At 52.6% G+C, this 23,535-nt stretch overlaps 10 protein-coding genes across 10 annotated transcripts; 3 read left to right on the forward strand and 7 right to left on the reverse strand.

The window, feature by feature from the left end:
- Window positions 1–2,396: 2,396 nt before the first annotated feature.
- On the reverse strand, window positions 2,397–3,200 carry J4E84_002507 (uncharacterized protein; the record flags this gene model as incomplete). The annotated part of the gene is made up of 2 exons (XM_049385132.1): window positions 2,397–3,024; window positions 3,091–3,200. 2 exons carry the CDS (start codon window positions 3,198–3,200, stop codon window positions 2,397–2,399), a joined length of 738 nt encoding a protein of 245 aa, XP_049247155.1.
- A 1,654-nt stretch (window positions 3,201–4,854) lies between these two features.
- J4E84_002508 (uncharacterized protein) lies at window positions 4,855–7,569 on the forward strand (the record flags this gene model as incomplete). The annotated part of the gene is made up of 1 exon (XM_049385133.1): window positions 4,855–7,569. One exon carries the CDS (start codon window positions 4,855–4,857, stop codon window positions 7,567–7,569), a length of 2,715 nt encoding a protein of 904 aa, XP_049247156.1.
- Window positions 7,570–7,927: 358 nt separating this feature from the next.
- Window positions 7,928–9,768, reverse strand: J4E84_002509 (uncharacterized protein; the record flags this gene model as incomplete). The annotated part of the gene is made up of 5 exons (XM_049385134.1): window positions 7,928–8,261; window positions 8,310–8,428; window positions 8,486–9,049; window positions 9,118–9,507; window positions 9,556–9,768. 5 exons carry the CDS (start codon window positions 9,766–9,768, stop codon window positions 7,928–7,930), a joined length of 1,620 nt encoding a protein of 539 aa, XP_049247157.1.
- A 1,142-nt stretch (window positions 9,769–10,910) lies between these two features.
- Window positions 10,911–12,387, forward strand: J4E84_002510 (uncharacterized protein; the record flags this gene model as incomplete). Its single annotated transcript, XM_049385135.1, has 2 exons — window positions 10,911–12,095; window positions 12,145–12,387. The coding sequence occupies 2 exons, from the start codon at window positions 10,911–10,913 to the stop codon at window positions 12,385–12,387; spliced, it is 1,428 nt and encodes a 475-aa protein (XP_049247158.1).
- A 364-nt stretch (window positions 12,388–12,751) lies between these two features.
- Window positions 12,752–14,107, reverse strand: J4E84_002511 (uncharacterized protein; the record flags this gene model as incomplete). Its single annotated transcript, XM_049385136.1, has 1 exon — window positions 12,752–14,107. The coding sequence occupies one exon, from the start codon at window positions 14,105–14,107 to the stop codon at window positions 12,752–12,754; it is 1,356 nt and encodes a 451-aa protein (XP_049247159.1).
- A 565-nt stretch (window positions 14,108–14,672) lies between these two features.
- J4E84_002512 (uncharacterized protein) lies at window positions 14,673–16,787 on the reverse strand (the record flags this gene model as incomplete). Its single annotated transcript, XM_049385137.1, has 9 exons — window positions 14,673–14,755; window positions 14,815–14,874; window positions 14,968–15,110; window positions 15,201–15,411; window positions 15,467–15,901; window positions 15,952–16,249; window positions 16,396–16,443; window positions 16,501–16,644; window positions 16,701–16,787. 9 exons carry the CDS (start codon window positions 16,785–16,787, stop codon window positions 14,673–14,675), a joined length of 1,509 nt encoding a protein of 502 aa, XP_049247160.1.
- A 1,159-nt stretch (window positions 16,788–17,946) lies between these two features.
- Window positions 17,947–18,795, forward strand: J4E84_002513 (uncharacterized protein; the record flags this gene model as incomplete). The annotated part of the gene is made up of 2 exons (XM_049385138.1): window positions 17,947–18,091; window positions 18,149–18,795. 2 exons carry the CDS (start codon window positions 17,947–17,949, stop codon window positions 18,793–18,795), a joined length of 792 nt encoding a protein of 263 aa, XP_049247161.1.
- A 211-nt stretch (window positions 18,796–19,006) lies between these two features.
- On the reverse strand, window positions 19,007–19,849 carry CRP15 (40S ribosomal protein S7; the record flags this gene model as incomplete). The annotated part of the gene is made up of 4 exons (XM_049385139.1): window positions 19,007–19,373; window positions 19,423–19,505; window positions 19,635–19,712; window positions 19,766–19,849. 4 exons carry the CDS (start codon window positions 19,847–19,849, stop codon window positions 19,007–19,009), a joined length of 612 nt encoding a protein of 203 aa, XP_049247162.1.
- A 573-nt stretch (window positions 19,850–20,422) lies between these two features.
- On the reverse strand, window positions 20,423–21,394 carry J4E84_002515 (uncharacterized protein; the record flags this gene model as incomplete). The annotated part of the gene is made up of 1 exon (XM_049385140.1): window positions 20,423–21,394. The coding sequence occupies one exon, from the start codon at window positions 21,392–21,394 to the stop codon at window positions 20,423–20,425; it is 972 nt and encodes a 323-aa protein (XP_049247163.1).
- A 922-nt stretch (window positions 21,395–22,316) lies between these two features.
- J4E84_002516 (uncharacterized protein) lies at window positions 22,317–22,833 on the reverse strand (the record flags this gene model as incomplete). The annotated part of the gene is made up of 2 exons (XM_049385141.1): window positions 22,317–22,546; window positions 22,605–22,833. The coding sequence occupies 2 exons, from the start codon at window positions 22,831–22,833 to the stop codon at window positions 22,317–22,319; spliced, it is 459 nt and encodes a 152-aa protein (XP_049247164.1).
- Between the last annotated feature and the right edge of the window lie 702 nt (window positions 22,834–23,535).

Here is a 23,535-nt window from a genome sequence, read left to right on the forward strand (position 1 = left end):
TCGCACGAGCAACGCTGCAATGCTACAACGCTGACGGACTTGCGACATGGGGCCTTTTGCGCGCGCGCAGGCCGGGTGTCGGCTTCCCCCCAGCTTGGCTTCGCCTGGCCCAACACTGGCCCGCTGCCCATCGGTAAACTGGGTCGCCCACTCGGTACAGGGATCAAAAACTGTCGTCACTTGCACATCGTTATTTCGTGAATCGGGGTGGGGATACTGATACCGTTGGCTTCGGCGATGTAGTCGGTGATTTGGCATGGCGATCGCGCGTGGTCTAGAGGTGGCTGGACTTTTGCTTGACAATTGAGGCGCGCCGGTGGTTCATTGCGCGGGGTGCCTCGACTGCGCCCGTTGGTTGTTTCCTCGAGAAGGGCTTCCCGACCATGGCGGTGCATGGGGGTACGTAAGTTGGGTGACGAGCGACGACTGCGCAATCGAAGACGGGCTGTAACAAGTATTCAGCCCGATATCGTTCCCGTGTGGTGTTGAGATTGCGTAAGTCGCTGTGAGTCTGCCGTTTCCAGGCAAAACTTGAGGACCTTGAGAAGACCCGAAGAATATGGAATGCGACAATTGTATCGCATCGACGTAGCTTTTGGTGATTTATTCATCGCATTGCCAACGAGAAGATAGTGAATGTGAACAGTTCCTTACGCAAAGGTCCTACTACCGCCGCCTCCTCCAGCCGAAAATGAACTCAGCATCGCGCAAACGCACGCAGGCTATTTCTCTATATGTTCGTAGCGCGACGGGCAATGTCCCCACGAGTTCCTAGGAAATTGCCCTCGGCGTGTGGGCGGTTCTTGGGGATGAGAAAGAAGCTCGAACCCGCCCGGCATGTCGCGCGTGCATGTCGTTCCCACGTACAAATACAGTTTGCCGAAAGCAAGCTCGATCAGCTCTATAGTCACACAAATTGGTGTAGGAGATCACGACGAGAGACGCTTGCTTTGCGACGTGTACGACCTATCAGATTCATTGCGTGCCACTATGCTCAGATTGTATCGGGACGAAGTCTGCGTCGCGCTCCGTGGATTATTATCTCTTCTTGGCGACGGTGATTGTGGGTTCTGCACGCAAACATCGCCTAGATGGTGAAGCACAGAAGAAGCTCGTTCATGTTCGTTCAATCGTTGCCTTGTGATGCGCTGAAGGACTGGGTGAGTAAGGGTGTGTGGTTGTAGGATATCCTCGGTTGTATTGCTTTCCGCTTTCATCGTCGTCTGCTCCATATGTGCTCATGCTGTTACTTAGCTTTACTTAGCCCAAGGCGTGATAATTCGGTATAAGAATGATGCCAGCATTCGCCGGGGGTGAAGTAAGTTGCCGGAGCTGAACGCGCTTGCCGGAGTTGAATCAGCCCGCCGTGGTTGAATCAGCCCGCCGTGGTTGAATCAGTCTGCCGTGGTTGAATCGACCTGCCGTGGTTGAATGCACTTGCCGATGCTGTATGAGTTTGCCGGTGTTAAAAGCACTTCCTAGTACTGGGTACGGTCGTCGGTGCTGAATGCACTTGCCGCGGTTGAATCAGTTCTGTCGGGATTGATTACACCTGCCGGTGCTGGAACAATTTGCCGGGCCTGAATGAGGGGTCATCAAAGTGCCGGTATGAGAAGAAAGTGCCGATGCGGAAAGAAAGTGACGGTATGGTAAAGATGCCGGGCGTGAAGACGTTTGCCGGTGCTGAATACCTCTGCCGGTAGTAATGGAATTGCCGTTGAATAGACATTGTCGGGCGTGAATAGACATTGTCGGGCGTGAAGAATGCCGGTGTACAAAGATCTTGCCGGGCGTGGAAGACGATATTATGCGTATAGGTTTGCCGTGCGTGAATCTTTCCCCGAACTCAAATATGCCGGCATCGTAGAGGGTTGGCAGTGAATATACGGTACTGGATCATTTGTTGGAGGTGAATAAGATGTCAGCCAGAGAGATATTCCTGTTCAGATGACTTCCGATTCAGATACATACTGGCATGCACCTCTGCCGATGCTCACCATCCCGAGTAGAGCACCAGCAAATCATGCTTCCTTACGCCACAGTCCCCAAGTTCTTCCTAGAACCAAACGGGCGATCATGGTTCTATGACGTTTGGTCGACATGTTGCCGACAACGCCGACGCACATGTTGAGCTCCACCACACCTTTCATCAAAAGTGGAAAGGCTGCCCCGCTCGATCACTCCTGGAATGACTTGCGCATATGCAGACAACCATAAGCCATACATCTTCCCACATACCATGACCATACAGTAGACCAAACAGTGTTCGTTCATCATTACCAAACAAAAAACCTCCCTTGTACCAACGCCTCTTTTCGCCCAAACTACCACCATGAACGCCATGCTTAGTTCACGAACCTGATACTCAGAACGCTAACGTAAGAGGTATAAATCGCTCAATAACGCCCCACCGACACCTCCCCCACAAAACTCGGAAGCAGCTCGCCATCTTCTGGCGGGGTATCTGGTGCTGGTCCTGCTTGTGTACTCGCTCGTCGTCCCATCAGACTGCCAGCAACGCTGACACTTCCACTCCTTCCGCCGTCGAACCTCATCCTCTTGCTTCCTCTATCCATGCCTTCGAGCTCCTCTCTCAAGTTTCCTACTTCTTCTTCCTTCTCTTTCCATAGTGTCAGCACTGCTTGCCTCTCCTCGTGTAGTCTCGTCTCCTCGGCTTCTTTCTCTTTCTTGATGACGTCCAGTACGGCGTCTCTGCCGGCCTTTGCTGCAGCCTCGTCTTGCATGCTTGTGCCCGTCGAGCAGCCTATAGCCCCGAGTATGTCGCCCGCTGCTGACAGGATAGGTACACCACCGCCCAGCGTAGTGAAGCGTCCCATGATTGTGTTGCCAATGCCCGAGGTTGCGCTGCCTGGCCAGGGTGTTTCTTGGTATGCGGAGGTCGGGATGCGATTGCCAGCGGCAGTGAAGGCCATGTCCATGGCGGTGTTGATGGACGTTATTTTCGCCGAGTCCATGCGCGTGAAGGCTAAAAGGTGTGTGTGCGCGTCAACTACGGCGATGCTCCTGTTGTTGTTAGCATGGTTGGTCCCATCCTGCTGCATTCAATGCGTCTGGGAGGGGAACTCTTACATCGGAACACCGACTTCGATCGCATGCTGCTCCGCGGCTTGTAGAGCGACTCGTGCTCCACTTTGCGTCAATGTGGGTACGGCAGCGGTTGCTGATGCTGTTGGTGACATGTTGAAGTACGTATGTCGCAGTAACATGGAGAGTAGAGAGAAAGAGTACAGAGACAGGTAGTGATACAGGCGACGGAATTAGCCGCGGTCGCGTGCCCACGGTTTAGCACAATCCTGATGCTCGGGTATGCGGAAGACTACAGCGGATCCGACGTTCTTTTAGGCAGGCGGCTCTTCGAAAGATGGGGACAAGTCGCCTTTAAGATAAGCAGTCAGCTGGAACTATGCAAAAGTCTCCTCCATTGCAGCCTGTTGGGTGCTGCGTGGATATACCAGACCGAAGTGGAGTAAAACGGCGACAAGGTCTCATCTACCCCAGATCAAGGGTCCCAGAGACCCGTGCTTCCGGTGTAATAGCTGAGACTTCTGAATTTTGTTCGAAGCGGGCACGTGTGCCGTAGTGGAGCATCTTTTGTGGGCGGGTTAAGATGCCCAAATTAGGAAACCCATTTGCGATCTGGGCTGCAAACTGGATACTCAAGCCCAATGACCATGTCAATGGGATAAGATTTTGTGATCAGTGCTCCTGGGGCAGAAGAAATATCGTACGAGTCGATTGAGCTGTGCGACCAGGAAGTTGAGGCACGAAGGGAAGCTGTTCAGGCGGTGTAGAGGCTGAGGAGGTGCCGATCCATGTTCAGGTGGGAGCCGGGAAACACACCTTCATCACGGCTGAATAGCTACCATCTGTAGAACAACCACTACGCGTGATGCTTATCGTGCTGTAGGATGCTGTGTGCTGTACCGCTGCCATCTTCAGTGTGGTGTTCAGCATGCCGTTCGCGAGGCGGGCACAGGCGGCGGCATTTCAGCGCTTGCCCGTAGCGGGCCTAGCGGGAAACACTGAGAAGGAGATCCCCTTGGCTATTGGCGACGTCTTCTACTGCATTCTCACACAAGAGGTAGCCATTTCCATCCTGCCTTTCACTTCGATGCATCAAAATACAGCGCTGCGCAAGAGTTGGAATAATTGGAATAAGCTCAAACTGGTGCGCGCTCCTTACTCGGCAGCGGTCCCCTTGGCGTGATGTCGTTACAGGCGATTTCCAATGTCATGGCTTTGCATTTCACAACTCACATACTATCTGCAGTGATGAGTGGGCGTGAGTTGCAGAAGACGACGATAAACACGTGCAAGCTTGAATATGGGGACGAGCATGGACTTCTTTAGACTTGTCTTTCACTGTGCTCTAACGATGCGCGCAAGATATGTTTCAAGCTCAACAGCGAAAAGCTTTTCCTCGTTCTGGGAGCTTTGGGATAATCGATGGTCACCGAGAGACACTGCTGAGACATCTTCGCGCTCGTTGCGACCGGTTGGCCGCCCTTCCTTTCCTTTGGTGTGCGTTGGCCTCCTCATTGTCCGTCACCCCAGCATCTACATCTATCGTTACACAGTGTCATCATTGTTACGTTCGAAGTCACCTTCACTTTTGTAGATTAATGCGCTTTGTCACTGGACTGACGAATCGCACCTTTGTTGGACGTCATCTGCAAACGCTTTACACCCCCCACACAGCTTGTGCGACATCGCCTTGACAACCACCTTGCGACCGAAAACTCTGACTCCAAAACACTCGCTACACCACAAATTTAGCGAACACCAGTTTTATTTGCAATTGACACTCCAGCTCGACAAAGCAAACATCACGCAATGTCGGACGTCGCACCTTACGAAGGTCTCGGCTGGCTCGGCTTGTCCCTCCTCATAAAAACATATCTTCTGCCAGTCACACACTCTAATTCCGCACCCGAAAAACGGCAGTTCCTCCCCGCCGGCGCCGCGAACGCAACCACAGTCACCGAAACGGCCACCTTCTTTCCGGAGCCGAAGACCTTGACCGATGAGGTCTACAAGACCATCATCCAAACAGAAACTGCGACGCGCACCACCACCACAACAGCCACGGTCCCAAAGACCATTTTCGCCACAGTGACTGAACATCTCACGTCTGTGTCCACCTCCGTAGACCACCACTGGCTCACCAAATGGACACACTACCCCATCGATCCGGCAACCCCATACACGACGATACTCTACACTCCCGACGCCACTCTGAGCCCGAGTACTCCTGAGGCTGAAGCGTACCCTCCAGTCACCACACAAATGCCCGCGACAGTGTCTACCTCAGCAACATGGTTCCCATGGAGAGCGTTCTCGGCCATCCTCCTCGTCTTACTGATGATCTCTATTGCCGCAATCGCGCTCATGTGGTACCGTGAGCCAAGGGTAATCAGACTATCAGGACAGCTGAAGAGTAAGCAAGTGGCCTACGAGACAATGAAGCGAAGCCGCGCGGAAATTGCAGAGAAGGCACTGGCCGAGCGAGCGACCCTGCTTCATAGATGCGACAAGGCTGAGCGGTCAGCTAAGCTTCTGCCCGGGCGAGATGCGATACTTCAAGGTCTCGGTGTCCTTGAAGCTGGCGAAGGCGAAATTGACCAAAAGACACTCAATATCAGGTTAGAGGCTAGACTGAGCACTCTAATCGCGGACAAACAGCGCCTAGAATACCTGGAACTGGACAACAAGGCCCAAAGAACGGAGATCAGGGACCTCAAAGAGACCATCATGACCCGACTGCGCAGTCAGTACGTTTCTGGAGTCGTACGGACCTTCGACGAGTTGCTTCAAGACAAGCAACAAGAAATCACAAACCTTCGAAAAATGATCAACACTGACAACGTTGGCGAGGCTGTCAAGGAGTCCGCCCAGCTGCACGAAGAGAAAGAGGCTGAGCTCATTGAGCTACGGCCTCTGCGCACCAAGGTCGTTGCCCTAGAGCAGGCGCTCAACGAAGCCAAGAACGAGACTTCGCTAGTTCAGGCTCAGAAGAAGACCCAGGGTGTAGACGACGAACGGCGCTGGAACGGGGAGCGTGACAGGTTGCGCAGAGAACATCGCACCAACGCCGATGCCCTGAAAGCGAAGCACAACAGTGAAATGACCACACTGAAGGCAAACATCAACACGGCTAACTGTCTGGGAGACCCAGACCTGCGAAACGCCCTGGTTCAGGCAGACCAAAAGTCCGCGGGACTGGAGAAGAAGCTGAAACTTGCCTCACAGCAGGTCTTGGGCATGTCGGCGAGGAACCCCGCGATCAACCCCCCGTCTACTTCCACTGTGGAGAGGGATCTCCGAGACCAGGTTCATAAATTGAACGTCAATGTGCAGACATTGAATAACAAAGTCATGCTCATCACCCAGGAGCGCGATGAGGCCATCAGCGCGACTACTGAAGCCAAGTCTAAGGGCGAGGCGGTGTACAGTCAGTTGCAAAATCTCCAGGCAGTAGGAAGCAACAACGGGACGCCAGCTGCAACGATCGTGCAGTATCAGGCGGACTTGACGCAGAAAGACCAGTCTATCAAGAAATTACACGACCAAAATGACAGCCAGGCGATTCTAATCAACCGATATCATCAAGAAGGCATCCAAGAGATCGACCGCCGTGATCAGAAGATACAGCAGCTTGAATCGGGCGCGACGCACAACAGTCAAACCATCACAGTTCTGCAACAGCGCATCGTCTCTCTCGAAAACGACGTCGCGGCTAAGGAGACCAAATGCCAAAACCTCGATACACGCATCCAGGCTCTGAGTCACGGTCAGCCCGCAATCATCGATGCAGCGTCTTCAACGCAGATTGGAGCGCTGAAGAAGGACAACGACTCATTAAAGAATGACAACGACTCATTGAAGAAGGAAGTCCAGGCCGAGAAAGAGAGATACACCCTCAAAGTCGTCGAGCTCAAGATCAAGATTGATGATCTAGAACGGGATGAGCAGAAGGCGAAAGATGAACTCAAGGAAGCCATCGATTCGCGAGGCAAGGTCATCGCCGCGAAGATCGCGGAGCACAAACGTGAGCGCCAGCAGGAGTTTGATGACTTGAAGAACTCGCAAGCAAGTTCGGAAATCAAGGCGTTGAAATATCGAATTGAGCAATACGAGGAAGAGAACAAGGGGCTGAGAGAGGATGTAAAAGAAGAGTGGAAGAAGATCCTGGTCAAGAGAGACAACGAGATGCTAGCATCTGCAAAGGAGCTGAGAACCGCCAAAAAGGAGAAGGAACAATCGCAGAAGCTGTGCCACAACTTCCGAGTAAGGTGGAACCTACTTTCGAAAAACAAGGCTTTCAAGGATGGGGTGCTCACATATGAGGAGGTCAAAGATGGTCTCTTCATGGGCAGTACTACAGAGGTCAAGGACCAGATGAAGAAGGTTCTTGACGATAACGAAGATCTTCAGGCTGAGAACACAAAATTGCGCGGCGACGTTGAGAGGTTGACCTGGTACCACAACGCGGAGTCGGTGGAGGCCGAGATGGAAATAGCTGAGGCTTATGCCTCTGATGACGAGTGAGGTGGTCATAAATTCTTGGCCCGCGGGAGGGAGCAAGAATATTGACCTTGAAGAAAGAGTTGGAGACTATACCAGTCAGTGCGGCACCGCTAATCTGGGTGTCGTCATTGATGGCGAGGTATAGGACGGATTCAGTACGATTGGCCTTCTGGAGTGACTAGAGGGGGTGTTGTGGCCTGTTGGATTCTGCTTTGAGTCTGGGCTTCATGTTCGGGCGCTGTCTAAGGACCTCCTGGGTTGTTCGTGGGGTAGGTGTCTTGGTGTTCCGGTGCTGCGGATACCTCCTCACGTGGTCATACTTTGGTTGCAACAAATACATTCCTCAAAACATAACTTTCTTCTACATGCATACCGTGATCTATCCCAAGCCCCTCCAGCTCATCTTCCTTAGCTGAGCCCCATAGAACCATAGTCCCACAGGCCCTACTAACCCCACTGCCAAAGTCAAGAATGCTAACAAGCTGTTTCCCCATCCCAACCCCAATGTCTCGTACATCTTGGGCGCGAAAAGCGGAAAGCTGAAGCCGCACATAGTTCTCATGAACGCTCCTACGCTCGCTGCAGAGGCGGCGTAATTGGCTTCGTACGCGTCGGTTGTGTAGGCTTGAGAGCATTGAAACCCGATTATAAGGCCGATTGCTATAATGACGGCACCGATATTGGGGACGATGAAGTGAACGGCGTTGTGTGCGCTGTGTACGATTAGTATAATGATAGTGAGAGGTGTGGAGTAGACTGACCTCCAACCATAGATAAAAAGACCAATGGGGCAGAGGATGCCTGCTATGATCATAGGCGGAACACGGAACTCCGGAACCCCTTCTGTGAGCTTGTAGTAAGCCTTCATCCGTTCATACAGCTAGTCTTAAGTCAGCGCTGTACATCAAGATCAGGAAGGTGAGCGTAATAGACGTACCCGATCGATAAGCGGATGCGAGATCTGCAAGCCGATCATGAAGCCCACGCAAAGCGACAAGTAATTGAGCGACGCAGGCCCCGTATCCATATCATACACCTCCTCAAACACCATCGGGAACGTCGAAAGCATCAAGTACATGACACCGTACAGAAAGGCGCGATAGATCGAGGGTGCCTGGGTCGCGGGATGGGTGAACATCATGATGAACGGCAGGATTAACCTCTTCCTCAGTATCTTGCTCATGCGATCTCCTGTTTCAAACTCAGTCCGCACAACCACATCGTTCCGGATACCCTTCATGGCTTTCCTGACAGCTTTTGCTTTTTTGCCGAGGATGGCGGGTGCAAACGTCTCACGTAGGAAGAAGAGTGCAGTGAGCTGAACGAGGACGGTGAAGATGGATGTAGCGAAGAAGATCCAGCGCCAATTCGCGCCTGTGGATATATATGCGCCGACGATTGGTGCCACGCAGGGTGCCAGCCATGTCAGGATGCCGTATATGGCCTGGCCTTTTCCACGTTCTTCTTTTGACCAGGTGTCAGCAAGGACGCCGTTACACAACTATCTTCCGTCAGTCATGTATATCAATGATGTGAGACTTGCAATGAATGTGCAACGGTTCGACGTACAGCTTGGGGTGCAGCTCCGCCTAAACCGCTAAGAAACCGAAAAGCAAGCATCTGCTCCTTGGTCTGCGCAAACCCGCAGCAAGTGTTGAAAAGCAGGTACACTAGATTGGCATACTGTAAGACCGTAACGCGCCCGAAGATCTCGCTTAGTGGCGCAAGTACAAATGGCCCTTGAGCGTAGCCAAGAAGGAATATGGTCATGACCAGTTGGTGCATAAAGCCTTCCGATATATCAAAGTCATCCCCAATGTCCGGCAACACAGGTGTTACCATAGTCGACGAGAATGGCGATATGAACGTGAACAGCGACACAAGTATGGTAGCTACCCATTTGCGTTTGCTGTTCCAGTTGAGAGGGTTGCTAGGGTCGTTCGGGCCGTCCCAGGTGATCTACACGTCACGTCAGTGGCAGTGCCATGAGACACCCAAGAGACCTACAATGATTTCTTCGCCTTTACGAAGGCCCTCCTCCATGTTCTCGCGGCCAGCCTCGTACCCTGACTCTTCTTGCTCCCACTGCAGGAACAGACGCTGCGTGCTAAGTAGCCAACGACCGTCCCCTTCGAACGAAAATCTCGGCAGTGCCAAGGAGTCGCGTGCGCTCCCGTCGTCTCGGGAAGATCGACCAAGTAACCTATCTTTGAAGTTCATGGTAAGTAACGAGCGTTGAGTTTGAACGAATGATAAATCCAAAGAGTGATGATAGCGACTGTGATGATGAGTGGTACCTTTTTTTGTTACAGGGGCAGATCGCCTGCATATAGTATCGAGACCTTCTTGCCAAATCTCACCAATTGAGGCAGTGTCAAAGAGGCGCTCACCAAGAGGAGGCTGTTCACCGTACCAAAAGCACTATACTGCCAAATGACCTCAAAGTACAGTATCACCGGTGTAGCGTGAATGCCATGGTCCAAGAAAGATGGCTTCGAGATGCCCAGCTTCAGGTTGATAAGGCTACGGTGAGACCCTTGTCGAGGGTCTAATCAAGAATAGAAAACTGTCGCGTGGGCGCACGGTAGCCACCACATCTCAGGTCCCCTATAGCCAATGACGAGGTTGCGGCTACTGCCACGAGATCGTAAGCTTTTTCCCGGTGGAGACTGATCAACGACAGCAGCCTTCTTTGTAGACGTCAGCTACCTGGCTGTGCTCGGTTCTTCTTGCCAAGCAGGTACAGCTTGGTTATTCGCTAGACCGCTTGGTGAAGCCTTGTGCAATCGCCGCGATTGGCCGAAATCGAGACCTCAAGAACAAAGTGGGTCAGTCAAGAACTTTGGGTATGCGGGATTAATACTAATCAAGATATCAAGAAAAGCCAACCATGACTTAGAGCTATACACTTGGTAGTACGAATGCTAGCAGGGCTGTGTTATAGTAGTCGTCATTTCCGGCTATGCCACGATACCATGAGCTAGGAAGTGCGGCATTCATGTTTCATGAATGTGTGTGTACTTGCAGCTTCAATGACGTTGATGCCGTGGTTTTGAGGCTGGAAGTAACACCTCAGGTGGCGTTTCCAAGTGATGCACCGGAAATAGCTCTACGGGCTATGTCGCATAGGTCTATCGCGAGAGCGTGCAACTCCAGACGAGCAGAGTCTGGGACCAAGATATAAGGACGTCGTAGGTCCATATGATGACGGTATCCAATCAGGCATATTGATTGACGCACGCTCGCTCTACATTACCACGTTCTCACGTTCGCTTTTCGATTTCGACATCATTCGATCAACATCCTGTCTCATTAGCATTATTCGTGATCATCTACTCAGCTTTACTCTCTTCGAATCAAACATGCTTGCCAGTGTGTCAGTGAGCAAGGAGCCATGTGCCCACACTGCTCCAGCCGCAACGACAGCACTCGCACCGCAGATCACGCGACTCCTTTCGTTGAAGACATTCGACTTGCCGCAACAGCAAGCAGACGACCTCACGCACTCGGCATCGGCGGTGCTACCCACTCCAACGTCAGACATTCTGGGCGGACATCCACTGAGGATCCTCGTGGCACCGTCAGGGTTTAAAGAGAGTCTGGGCCCAGAACACGTAGCTGATGCGATTGAGGAAGGCATCCGGAAGGTGCTCGATCGCAGTTCCGTTATCCTGCGCAAACTTCCTCTGCATGACGGTGGAGAAGGGTTTGCTCGTGCCTTGGTAGCGGCCCATGGCGGATCTATCGTCGACGTGCCAGTCACCGGCCCTACTGGATCGGCGGTCGAATCGCACCTTGGTTTTATTGGCAAGGACAAGAAGACGGCTGTTTTGGACATGGCGGCAGCGGCAGGCCTCCGCTTGGTCCCGAAAGATGAACGCGACCCAACGATCACCACTACTTATGGGGTGGGACAGCTTATCAAGAGAGCGCTTGATGCAGGGTCCACAAAGATCATCATTGGCTGTGGAGATTCGGGAACCTCAGACGGAGGAGCTGGAATGCTCCAGGCGCTCGGTGTCCGGTTACTTGATGAAGATGGCGAGGAGTTACCCAAGGCCGGCGGTGGTCGATCGTTAGCACGCCTAGCCAGCATTTGCTGGGCTGATGCGCATCCTCGACTACAAAAGAATGCTGGTAAGCCACCCACGTCTCACTTCGAACCCAGTTTTAACGTTGATTTAGTCGAGAAGGTCCAGATAGAGGCCGTATGCAACATCAAGAATGTGCTCTGTGGTTCCAAAGGAGTCGCGCGAGTGTATGGGCCGCAGAAGGGAGCTACGCCTGCTCAGGTCGAGATGCTCGCGACATCGCTTGAAAGGCTGGCGCAGGTTGCTCAGTCGACGCTTGGAGAGGACATCTCTCAGACCCCGGGTAGCGGTGCCAGTGGAGGTCTCGGAGCAGGTTTGATGTTGCTCGGCGCTACATTGCGTGCCCGCGCCGAAGCCATCAACGAGTACTTTGAATTCGACCGGGTTTTCGAGAATCAGTGGGATTTCGTGATTACGGCGGAGGGCGCTTTGGATTTCCAGTCACCAAACGGAAAGGTAGGTATCCTTTATCGTTGCTTCTCCATCAGAACGCTGACGAAGACAGATGACGACAGAGATTGCTCGTCGCGCAAAGCGGAACGGGGCGCAGGTGGTTGCACTAGCTGGTACCATCGGGGAAGGAGCAGACGGCTGTTATGGTGCAGGCATCAAAGCCTTCACGAGCATCCTCAGGGGGCCAGTAACCCTGGAACAGGCAATCGTCCAGACTGAGGTATTGGTCGAAGACGGCGCCGAGAAAGTGATGCGCATGATCATGGTAGGGTTGGCTCTTGGACGGCACCGCTGAAGGGGTGCACCGCCCTGAACAAGAGATTTGGGGCCTTGGTACAGCCGCGATGGCGCTGCCACCGGCATTAGGGCTCATAGATAGTTTACTAGATGTTTTTAGCAAGCAATAACGAAGTAATGATGAACGAATGTTAATGATACCAAAGTGAGGAGGTTGGTAGGGGTAGCGTTCCATCTCCTTTCGGTTCCAAGGTTGGAAGCTGCTCTTCGCACTAGACTAGCGTGAACGTCATCGCTGCCCAGCACGTGCCTGGACAAGTTGGGGTGCAAGTATTGAAGGAACTCGGGTTGACACTTGTCAAAGATATACAGAATACACGTCTTCAACAGGCCATACTATGGCTACACGTTTGATAAATCTATCACTGTATCCAATCCGCAGGACTCTTCAGCCCCTTCTCCCTGTGCACCCCCTCGGTCTCCCTCGCCTTCACATTAACACTCTCCATCTCAAATCCTGCAACCTTCTTATACACCCTACCAATCTCCTCCAGCTCATCCTTAGGAATAACATCATACACATTCTTAAACCCATCGGGCGCCCTCTCCTCAGCCAGCTGCAAAACATGATCCGGCCCGTTCGCACGATTCGCCATGACAATCTTAGCGGTGGGCGGTAACCTCTCCTGCTCGTATGCCTTCAGCGCGGCTGCAATGTCAGAAGTGTTGCTGGAGAGATGTTTAGCGAGCGTTTCCGCGTCGATGATGGCTTGGGATGCGCCGTTTGAACCGATGGGGTACATGGCGTGTGCTGCGTCGCCCATGAGAGTAAGACGGCCGAAGGACCAGGCTTCTACAGGGTCGCGATCTGACATGGGGAATTCGAAGACTTTCTCTGTGTTGTCGATCAGATCCTTCATTTCAAGGCCGCCACATCTCCATGTCTCGAAGGGCCCTGCGAAAATGTCTTTCTTGACGGCTTTGGTCCAGTCGGTTTTGGGCGGTGTGAGGTCTGTGTCGTCCTTGTCGCGTGTGCGTAGCTCTGCAATCCAGTTGACTAAACTTTTGCCTTTGGCGGCTGCTCGTGCGCTGATGGGGTATGCGATGAACTTTTGATCGGCGTGACCTGCCCACACCATGCTCGCGCCTGTGAGGTACTGGTCGCGCTCGATGCACCCGCGCCAGAGCATGCGTCCTGAAAAGCGTGGTGGGCCTTCGCCGGGGTAAAGAAGCCTTCTTGCTGCGGAATTGATGCCATCGGCAGCGATCAAGATATCGCCTGTTACGCTTGACTCGTCTACTGGGGCACCATCCCTTCGATGCGCGAAGCGCGCTGTGATGCTTTCGTCATTTTGATCAAACGACGCCAGCGCATGGTTCAGATGTAGAGCATCGTTGCCAAGGCGTTCTTTCACAGCGCTCAGAAGCAACATCTGGAACTCTCCACGATGAATTGAGAATTGAGGCACTTCGTAACCTGCATTCATTCCTCTTGGCTCGCTCAGAATAGGATCTCCATGACGATTGTAGAAGTTCAGCTCTGCCGTTTTGATGCCAGTCTTTTCCAGGGCCTCGAGCAGACCCAGATTCCGCAGAATCAGAACTGCAGAAGGTTGAACGTTGATGCCGACGCCGAGTGTGGTGAGCGTTGATGCTGTCTCAAAGATCTGAACGTCGCTGAAGCCCGCGGCATGGAGTGCTAGCGCGGTGGTCAGTCCGCCGATACCGGCCCCTGCAATGAGGATCTTTGGTTGCGTGTCGGAGTACAAGAACGGCATGTTGGGAGAAGCGTTTTGAGGGTGACAAGATCAGTGAATACAGAATCTTTAAATGCATGCGTAATGAACTATTTTCACTAAGAAGTCGGTCCTATCCCGTGTCTTTGTGGAGGGATTACGTTAGAAGAGTCCCCTACCGTACTGCCGAATTCAGCTGCCGCGGCTTGAATAAGGCCGCAGGACAATATTCACCAGCATTGCTTGTCCCGTCATATTATCCGCCTCGTCAGTTTCTGGCTTTCGCGTGGTCTTCGTGTGGAGTGTGGGGAAAACCAAGGGTCTAATCTTCTAGTCGCCTATGTTCGGCCGAGATCGCTTCGTAGGTCGCTCTCGCGAGCCTTCATTAGGTTGGTAGTAGATATACCACAGGACGACTTGACTCTCTTTGCAAGAGATGATTCACGTAGAACAGTGAGTAAATGGGAAGTAGCTTGACGAAGACAAGAGAAAATGATTAGCAATTTTGTACTATCTAGACAACATGGCCGCCGCGAGACTTCCGTGGTCGACATGACTTTCGACTGATCTGACACCTTGGGCCACGATCCTCGTTCATCTCACTCAACTAGGGAGCGTAATCTGCATTGTCGTCCTTGTCGTACCTGACGTATTTGACCTTATCCATGCCATGCGTAGCACGAAGGTGGCCTGTGGAGAAACAAGAAATCAGCAAAACTCCAGTATATTTCAACGTCGACGGTACTTACAGTTCTCGGGGAATGAACAATATCCATGGTCGCGCTCAAGAGCACATTGATGACCCAGATCTGAAGCCGTAATGTTAGCATTACCGCAGATCCATGATACAACGAGGTTGAGAGTCATCGTCGCGTGAGGGCCTCTTCCACATGTGTACTTACAGCAGTCAATGTTCTCGCAGCCTTTGTTCTTGCAAGCCAAGCTACGCGTCTTGTAGCGCAAGGCATTCAGCTCAGCGGGTGTAAGCTTCGGCTCGTGTTGGAAATTGCAGAATTTGCCATTCTCGCAGTAGCCGCCAAGATGCCTGCACGGTATATTAGTCGGGTCTCAGTACCAACAGTGAAGCACTGGAAGTTGCTCGTCGTAGTCTCAGCACTCCAAAGTGGCAGCTTACCAATGATTACACATCTTCTTGCCAACTTTCTTCATGCGTGCTTCGAGCGAAGCTGCGGCAGCAGGATCTTTCGGAGGCAGTGGCTCATCCAATCTCTGACCAGCTTTGTTGTAATAAGCGTATTTCTTCTTAGTGTTTTTCTTAGTAGCGGCCGTAGTAGGTGCGATCGAAATGCTGCCATTTTCAGGAGCACCGGCTTTGCCAACGGTGGCTGGTCTCTTATTAGCAATGCTTCTGACGAAATCGATACTGGGTGCGTTTCTTACCCCAGGAAGAGTCGCCATTCGACTCGCCAGGCGCAGCAGCTGAGACCGGGGTTACACTGGGGGAGGGAGACGCAACGGAAGCTCTCGGAGTGAACGTAGGTGATGATGTGTTGGTGTTGTTCGTGACTGAACGTGGGAGTGGTTGTACTGCTGCCTGTACTGGCGACTGTACAGAAAATTGACCGAAGCCATTCACTGGAGGCTGGTAGTCAGGGAGGGGCTCGCTCTTGAAGACGTCGTCGAAACGAGCACGCTTGAAGTTGGCTAAATCCGCGAAGCCGCGGTAGGCAGGTGTGGTCTCCAGAAGTGTGATGCGACTGGATTTGGCGGCATCGTGTTTGAAGTGTTCGAGGTTTAGTAGGTATCCTGCGTCGTGGCAACCACCGAAGACGATATGACGGCAGGTGGGATTGTCGCTAAAGGTACGAAGCATTTCTGCAGGTCATTATTAGCATCAGTCAGTTTGATTAGAAGAGACGCAATACCCTTAATCTTGTGATCGGCTCTTTCTTTTCCGTGACCGACGTCGATTATACTAAATAAGGGCTGATTGACGCTGAAGCGCTGCGCAAAAGCTCGTAGATCCTGAGGCGACCGAAGAAGGCCAACCGACGCCAACTTCTGTGCAAGCTTATCGAGACTTAGATAGACCTGGACCATAATGGGCCAGCTGCCTGAACTGTTGTACAACGAAGCAACATGGTCGCGAATTGCATGATACAGGAGGGAAGCAGCTTCTGAACCTCCATCAGCACCAGCGGCTTGGAGTAAAGCATCTTGAAACTGCATGTTCAAAATCAGCAATCACTTCTTTCGGCTGTATGCCCGTGTCGCCATATCCTGTACATGTTGCCAACCATATGTGGGCCGGGATCGATATAAAGTCGCCACAGGACAATAATGAACTTCAGGGACTCGCAAAGACTTACGATAGCTCCATCCCCATCAATTAGTGCCAACACAAATGAACTTGCTTCCTGTAGCCAAAGTCAGCACGCGAATTGGCAAGGCTGACATAACAGCGGGTAACGCACCAGCTGACGTGTGTAATCTCCCACCAAAGCCTGCTTCTCATCCACAGTCCTCTGATAATTCCTCCTGATATCTCTTTCACTCAAATAGTCATTCTTCAAGTTGGCGTGCTCTTCGGACAATTCGCGATACTTTGCTAGAATTTCCTATTGATTGATTAGTGTTTGTCGCGCGGCCGCACACGCGACTCAGCGACACGTACTGTAACAAACTGCTCTCTGGCCTCATCAGACGCGCGAAATGATTGCATCTGATGAATGAGTCGATCGTATTCATTGTAGCTCGACATAGTGGCGAAATTGTTATGGCGAACAACAGATTGTCCAACCGTGGTTCGGTGCGGGTAGGATGAGCTGAAGGCAGCACTCCTGGGTGATGAACTTAGCGGGCGTGGAAGAGGGTCCGGGCGGGAAGTCTAGACCTGAACGGTGTAGGGCGGCCGATCACGTCTCCAGGCTATTCCTCCTGGAAGTTGCGATCTAACGGGACTGAAACCGAGACACAGATTTGGATAAGCAGAGACGTGGCGCGCCTAGAATCTCCTCAAGATTTGTATCTGTGGTGTTGGTAGATTTGTAGCAAACGTTTCGTTCCTCGCAACATGGCGCAGCTCTCTTCGTGCATGAGAGCTGCTGCGGTGGGCCATTGGGGGTACAGGCGAGCGTATCGCCTTCTGCCCCCTTCTGTAACACGAAACATTATTGACAGCACACAGCCCGATGGCATGATAATGGGAGATTGTTATGGAGCTCGTAGAACCATTACTGGTGCCCTCATTAATTATCAGGTAGCATTCTGTCAGCGAATACAGCAGCGAGATAGGCAATATGACCGTTTCCAACAATCGGTATCGCACAACAAATGAGTACGGTCCATGAGCCGAAACTGTATTTCAATTGACCCACAAGTTCAGTATGTAGATCGCCTGGTACATGTTCGCTTGTGCCTCCCTCCTGCTCAGCCGCTGCTGAACGAAGGCTGGGCTCCCCCAATTTTCGGAACCTGTTCCGAGAGCCTGCACCTAGGTAGCGAGACATCAGCAGCGACGAACAGGCCAGCTAATTGATCCTATCTCAGTGACTAAACTCGGCATTGCTGTGAAGTGACCACGACAACTTCAAGCCAGCTGGCAGGTTGACTTGCATCTGATGTCCTCGCATTGCTCGGTCTCGGCGCAATTCCGCATCTGATGTCAGCATCTACGATCTCGCAGTCCAACCACAACCCCACAATGACGCCAAACACGCTGCATAGAGCACGCCGAGCGGCAATGGCACGTCAACCTGACATGGTGCTCTGTTCCCCTAGTTATAGTGGACTGACAAGGCAGCCATTGCAACCGCATGCTTCGCACCACATTTCGACCTCTCCTTAGCCCCCATAGCTTCCTACAGCTCTCCAAACACCACACTCAAAGTCCAACTGCGCTTCGATACTACATTACCACCATGTCTGCGACCAAGAAAGCGCGCACCCAGCCTCCATATGAGTTGCTGTACTGGCCCGGTATCCCAGGACGTGGAGAGTTCATCCGCCTGGCGTTCGAAGCAGCGGGCGTCTCCTACAAGGACGTCGCCAATGAGTCGGAAGATGGTACGCACCTTGCGCTTCAATCGCATCATATACCTGTATAGCTAACAACCCCTTCAGGCATGAAAGTCATCAGCTCCCTCACGGACCAATCGTCCACAGGCTCCGACGGCAACCCACCCACCTTCGCCCCACCCGCCCTGCGCATCCCGGGCGAGGGCAAGAACGGCGCGGCGCTGTTGATCTACCAGACACCCTCCATCCTCGCCTACCTCGGTGATAAGCTCGGCCTCGGCGGCGCAGACGAGGCAGAGAAGGCGTGGATCCTCTCGCACACGCTAACGGCGCTGGACCTCAACAACGAAGCCCACGACACGCACCACCCCATCGCGGTTGCGAAATACTACGAGGATCAGAAGGACGAGTCGGTGAAGAAGGCGACAGACTTCCGCGAGAACCGCATTCCCAAGTTTCTGGGCTTCTTCGAGCGCGTGCTCAAGGGCAACGAGGCGCAGGGACAGGGCAAGTTTCTTGTTGGGGATAGTCTAAGCTATGCTGATACTACCGTCTGGCATGTGCTGAGTGGACTGGAGTTTGCATTCCCAAAGGAAATAGCAGCGAGGAAGAAGGACTACCCGACCTTGTTCAGGGCCTTCTATGATAGTGTCAAGGAGGCCAAGGGGATCAAGGAGTACCTCGGGAGCGAGAGACGGAAGCCATTCAGCATGGGTGTCTTCAGGCATTACCCTGAGCTGGACAGGCAGTAGATAGTACCATGGTCAGGGCAAAGAAGGCCATCACGAACAGTAAAAGAAATCAATTGCAAATGGTATCTTGAAGGGGTGCCTAATACAGGCTCATGTCATCTCATTCTCATTCCTTTTTGATGCCGGTACATGACGCATAACCGAAGCCCTGCCGTACTCCTGACCCATGAAGATTTAACGAGATCGACCAAACCCAACGAACCGCCTAGATCTAGTAGTCGGTCTGCTGGCTCTGGGGGAACTCGAAGTTGACGCCCTTGCCAGTGAGGCGCTTGTAGACCTCGCTGTAGGTGTCGAGCCTGTAGTCAACACCACCGCGCTCCTTCTCGTCAAGGACAACCTTGAGGATCTTGCTGCCGTCCTCGCGGGTACGGAGACGCTTGCCGACAATCTCGACGGGGTAGACGAGGTCGGTCAGGATGGCGTCGTGGACAGCGGTGAGAGTCCGGGACTGGGGACGCTTCTGGGTCTGGGTGGTGCGCGAACGGTTGGAGCGCTTGGGGCGGGGAAGGATGCGGCGGGAAGCAACGATCAGGACGTGGCGGTCGGAGAACTTCTTCTCGAGCTCACGGGTGAGACTGAGGACCGTTAGTATGCGCATTGCATCGATTCGAGAGCACAACATACCGCTGCTGGGCCTTGTGCCATCCGGACAGAAGGGGAACAGGGACGAAGATGACAATAGCCTTGCGTCCGTGGCCAACCTCGATCTAAGAATCCTGGTGTCAGCATGATGTTGCTGCCCAGTGCCCACCGCCTCTTCAGTTATAGGGTATGGGTGTAGGTGTGTGTGTGTAGGCGACGCTCGAGAGCGCATCGTGGTGTTCGGGTTTTCATACCTCGCGAGCAGAGACGAACTGGAGAGGGCGCAGAGAAGCCTTCAGGTCGGGGACGTTGTTCTCGAGGTCAGTCAACGCCTATCACAAATGTTAGCCGTAGTCGTCAGTGTGCAATTGACGGGTGAACTTGCGCTGGCGATGCTGGTCTCGATCTCAGAGGGGTTCTGCCTCGAGGGGCTGTTGGGCGCGATCTTGTTCAGCGAGTTGGCGGACATTTTGGCGGCGTGATGTCGAGCTGGTCGGAGTCTGAAAGTTCGAGGTGCTGCTTGTGAGCTGAGAATTAGAGACGGCAGGTGTGCTTCAAGCGAGGCGCTAGTCTACTTTGGGTGACTAGCGTGAACGCCGGATCGCGGACCATCACCAACGATGCGCTTTCACTCTCGCATAGTCTTCGCAATTATCCACAAACATCCTCATAATTGTGTGGCAAACAGACAAGCTCGGTTTCTCGGCGTGGATAAAGCTTCAGACAGGTAGTGGTCGTCGATCGATGCAATAGCTGAAAGCAGTGCCCCTCGAAGCGAGGTACACCCTCCATGCACAAGACTGACAGTAAAGCTTCTCGTTCTGCATCATTATTTTCGTTAATCGTCTAAGTTGTAAATGCTTTTACCGGCCATTACTCCTATGAACGAACGTAATTCGTATTTTTAAAAGTATAATTCACTTGTTTTGCTACATTACACTAGGAAGAACGCGACGATACCAAAGACAACTTTCGCTGAAACGGAAAGCATCTACTCATATTCTATGCGCGTATCTTCCCATCCGCCCTCTTTTTCCCAGGCTCAGTTCTCTTCCAGCACGCTCCTGCAGTCTGCCTGCTGCACAATCTGATCGCGTATTTCCTCCATCGCGTCCCAGCGCTTGCTCGCTTCCTTCTTACCCGTACGGGTCTTCATCATCTCTACATACTGAGAATGACGCTCGTCAACTATCTGGCAGACCCGTCGGACCGTACCAGTACCACGCGGCTGATTTGCGCCCCCGTACACTGCACCACGTACAATACCCAACGCACCTAGGCCATCAAGACGATCGGCATCTTGGACAATCTGGAGAGCAGGGTACGCGATGCACTGTTGAGCAATGAGTTCGGGTTTGCGCAGTTCACGCGTGAAAGAGACCAGAGACGCAATGTGTGTCGCAGGGCCCCAAATGTAGGGTGGGCATTCTGGGGCAGCTTTTTTGATGAATGCTTCGATGGCGTCTCTCTGCCGCACCTGTTTGTCCTGGTCTGTCACCTCCCTCTGTAGCTCGACCGTCAATTCATCGGTCAGGTACTTGTCATCCGCGACATCGTGTACCAGAGCCGCGACGTAGATGACTAGAGGGTCGATGTTGCGGAACTCTTCGCGATGCTTCTCCGCGCTCCAGATGCGGTGCGCGTTGAGAACGACTCGTTGGATATGCTCGTAATCGTGTGAAGGGTCATAGTCTGATGAGTTCATCAGAGTTCTGACGGCGACGTTGAGCTTCTCGAACCAGAGCTTGTTCTTCTCGGCTATCATGGTACCGCTCATAAGCTTGTTCAGGGAAAGGAGCCGAGTGTCACGCTGATCGTTTCGACGTTGGGGAGCGCTCTTGACCGAGCTGAATTGTGACGACGAATGGGAAGAAAAGGCTTCGTCCGCGATCGCCGACAACGTCTCGGTGGCGGCCTTGGCCGGTCTTGTGGAGTTTCCGAAGCTGGAAAGCCGACGATGGATGCCCGTGAAGACTTGGCCCATCTTACTGGTTCGGGGGCTATCCTCAGACATGGTGGGTGGAACGATGTTCGTGGGATTGAATTGCATCAGGGTGTTGATCCTGAGGCTGGATCTCGAGCGCTGATAGATCGTGTTGAGTTGATATTTAATGGTAGTGGGTAATCGATGGTGTAGTAAAGTCGATGAGGGGCGTACCATTTTATCGACGTGGGAGAGAGAGGCTGCCCGCGATCTAGAGAAAACGGGTTTACAATGAGCTCTCACTCCCCTTCACGCTAGATCATAGACTAGTTCTTGTTAAGTGAATGCGGCTCTCTTGCTGCTGTGAATTGACTTGTGAAGATCTCCCTTTGTGTCGAGGCGAGCTACGTGGTCTTGAAATACGTTGACATGTCGCTACTTCAATTCATGATTGCAAGACTTGCATCAGGAGACAAATAGAGGCTCTAGCTATATTGCACTCATGATCACTGAAGTTCGAGTTGGCTGCTACCGCCAAGTCAGGTTAATTACAAAGAGCAACAACATCTTGCCTCGACTTCAACGCAGTAAGCGCCAAAAATGTATGCAGAACATGTCGGAGAGTTTTCACGGTTGCATTGTACTCCGTTGTAGTATGCATGTAGATTATTACTTGGTAAAGGCAAATGCCAACATTGTACAGGCAAGGATTTAAGATTAAACAAAGGAAACAAAAGCAGAATAACTCCTCGCTCGCTGGGATATAGACATTAGTTCATAAGAAGAGGGAGTTTCGAGCAAAGTTGCTAGCAAATCATCCTGATACTGTTTCCGACAGCCCAACCCAAAGCCCACCGCCGAACAGCGGCATCTCGTTCGTGCAAGCTGTTTTCGTATGGCAAAATTATGGTACTGGTCGATCAACCCTCGTAGGTAAGGCAATCGCGTTTAGACGTGCGAGCCACGACTGCATTCCCGTTAGCGCAATCCCCACAGAACACTAGCACAAAACTTACGCAGCAGCCTTGCGGTTAAGACGGTGCACCGTCAAAATACCAAGTACGCCAGTCGCGAACCAAAGGATCATAGACAAGAACGAGAAAGCCTGAGCAGCCTGCCATTGACCACAAGAGTTGTCGCGACGGAAAGACACGCCGCCCCAAGCCCACGCGCTACCACATCCGGAGCCGTTGAACCAACTGACGAGGAGTCCGAAGACAGCGGCCCAACCGGCGGTGAAGACTAAGCAGAAGTTGTTAGTAGATGAATGGATCATGGTAATAGAGTTGAGAGGACTTACTGAAGTCGGATGTGTAGCCAGTGATGCTAGAGCTCGTGGGGATGGCCCAGATGACTGCGAAGAGGATGGACAGCGAAGACCAGATCACCGAGAAGATCAATCGGCCTAGAGGCCCCTGGTCGTATCGAGAACGTTGGTAGAGGAAGTATGCTGTGAGACCGAGGACGATGGCTGCGAAGACCCATTGCGCTGTGCGCAGGATGATCGAGAGGAGACGTGTGAAGAGCATGTTGGCGGTAAGTGTGGGTATCGTTAAAAGCAGTCAAGACGTCAAGTGCGATGCTGGTAAGAAGCAGTACTCAGAATGTTATGAAGCTGTGGATGTGGAGTGTATTGACTTCAAGCTGCCAGTATATATACACCCGGCACCTACGACTGTGCCTTGCTTGGTCAAGAGACATGACAGCAAACGTCAGCCACGACCATTGCGTAGCTAGCCTTGGCATCCAAGAACATCCACGGTCACACTCCTGGGGTTTGGTACCCCTGGGCCTCGTCAGTCACGCATGTTTCTTGTCTCCAAAGACAGTGTGGCTAGTGCTGTGCAGGCCGCATAGCCGTGCAGATCACTGGTTTCTTAGCGCATTCGCTTGGGTATGAGATCATCAATCCCTGCCAGGACGCGTGGCGCAAACAAGTGGCGCAGCAATTTCCACACGGTGGACTATGAAAGGCAGGAACGTCCCATAGTGATTGCCGATATCCGTAATGTTCTGGTGTTTTGTCGACTGCTGGAGGTCTGCCCAGTTGGATCGGTGATGATGATGATGCGTTGGCCTGAGCGCGTTGGAGCGACAGCAGGTTTCTTCGAACGCGCAAAGGACCGACCTGGATGGATGGCTTTGACGTGCGACGTGGCTATGTGCTTTTTGGGTCGATTTTGCAGCAGTCACTCCTACCTTGCGGGCTACATCGTGAAGGCCCGAACCAC

This window comes from Alternaria hordeiaustralica (genome assembly GCF_023758085.1).
Source record: "Alternaria hordeiaustralica strain BMP 2776 chromosome Unknown scaffold_3, whole genome shotgun sequence".
NCBI lineage: Eukaryota > Fungi > Ascomycota > Dothideomycetes > Pleosporales > Pleosporaceae > Alternaria > Alternaria hordeiaustralica.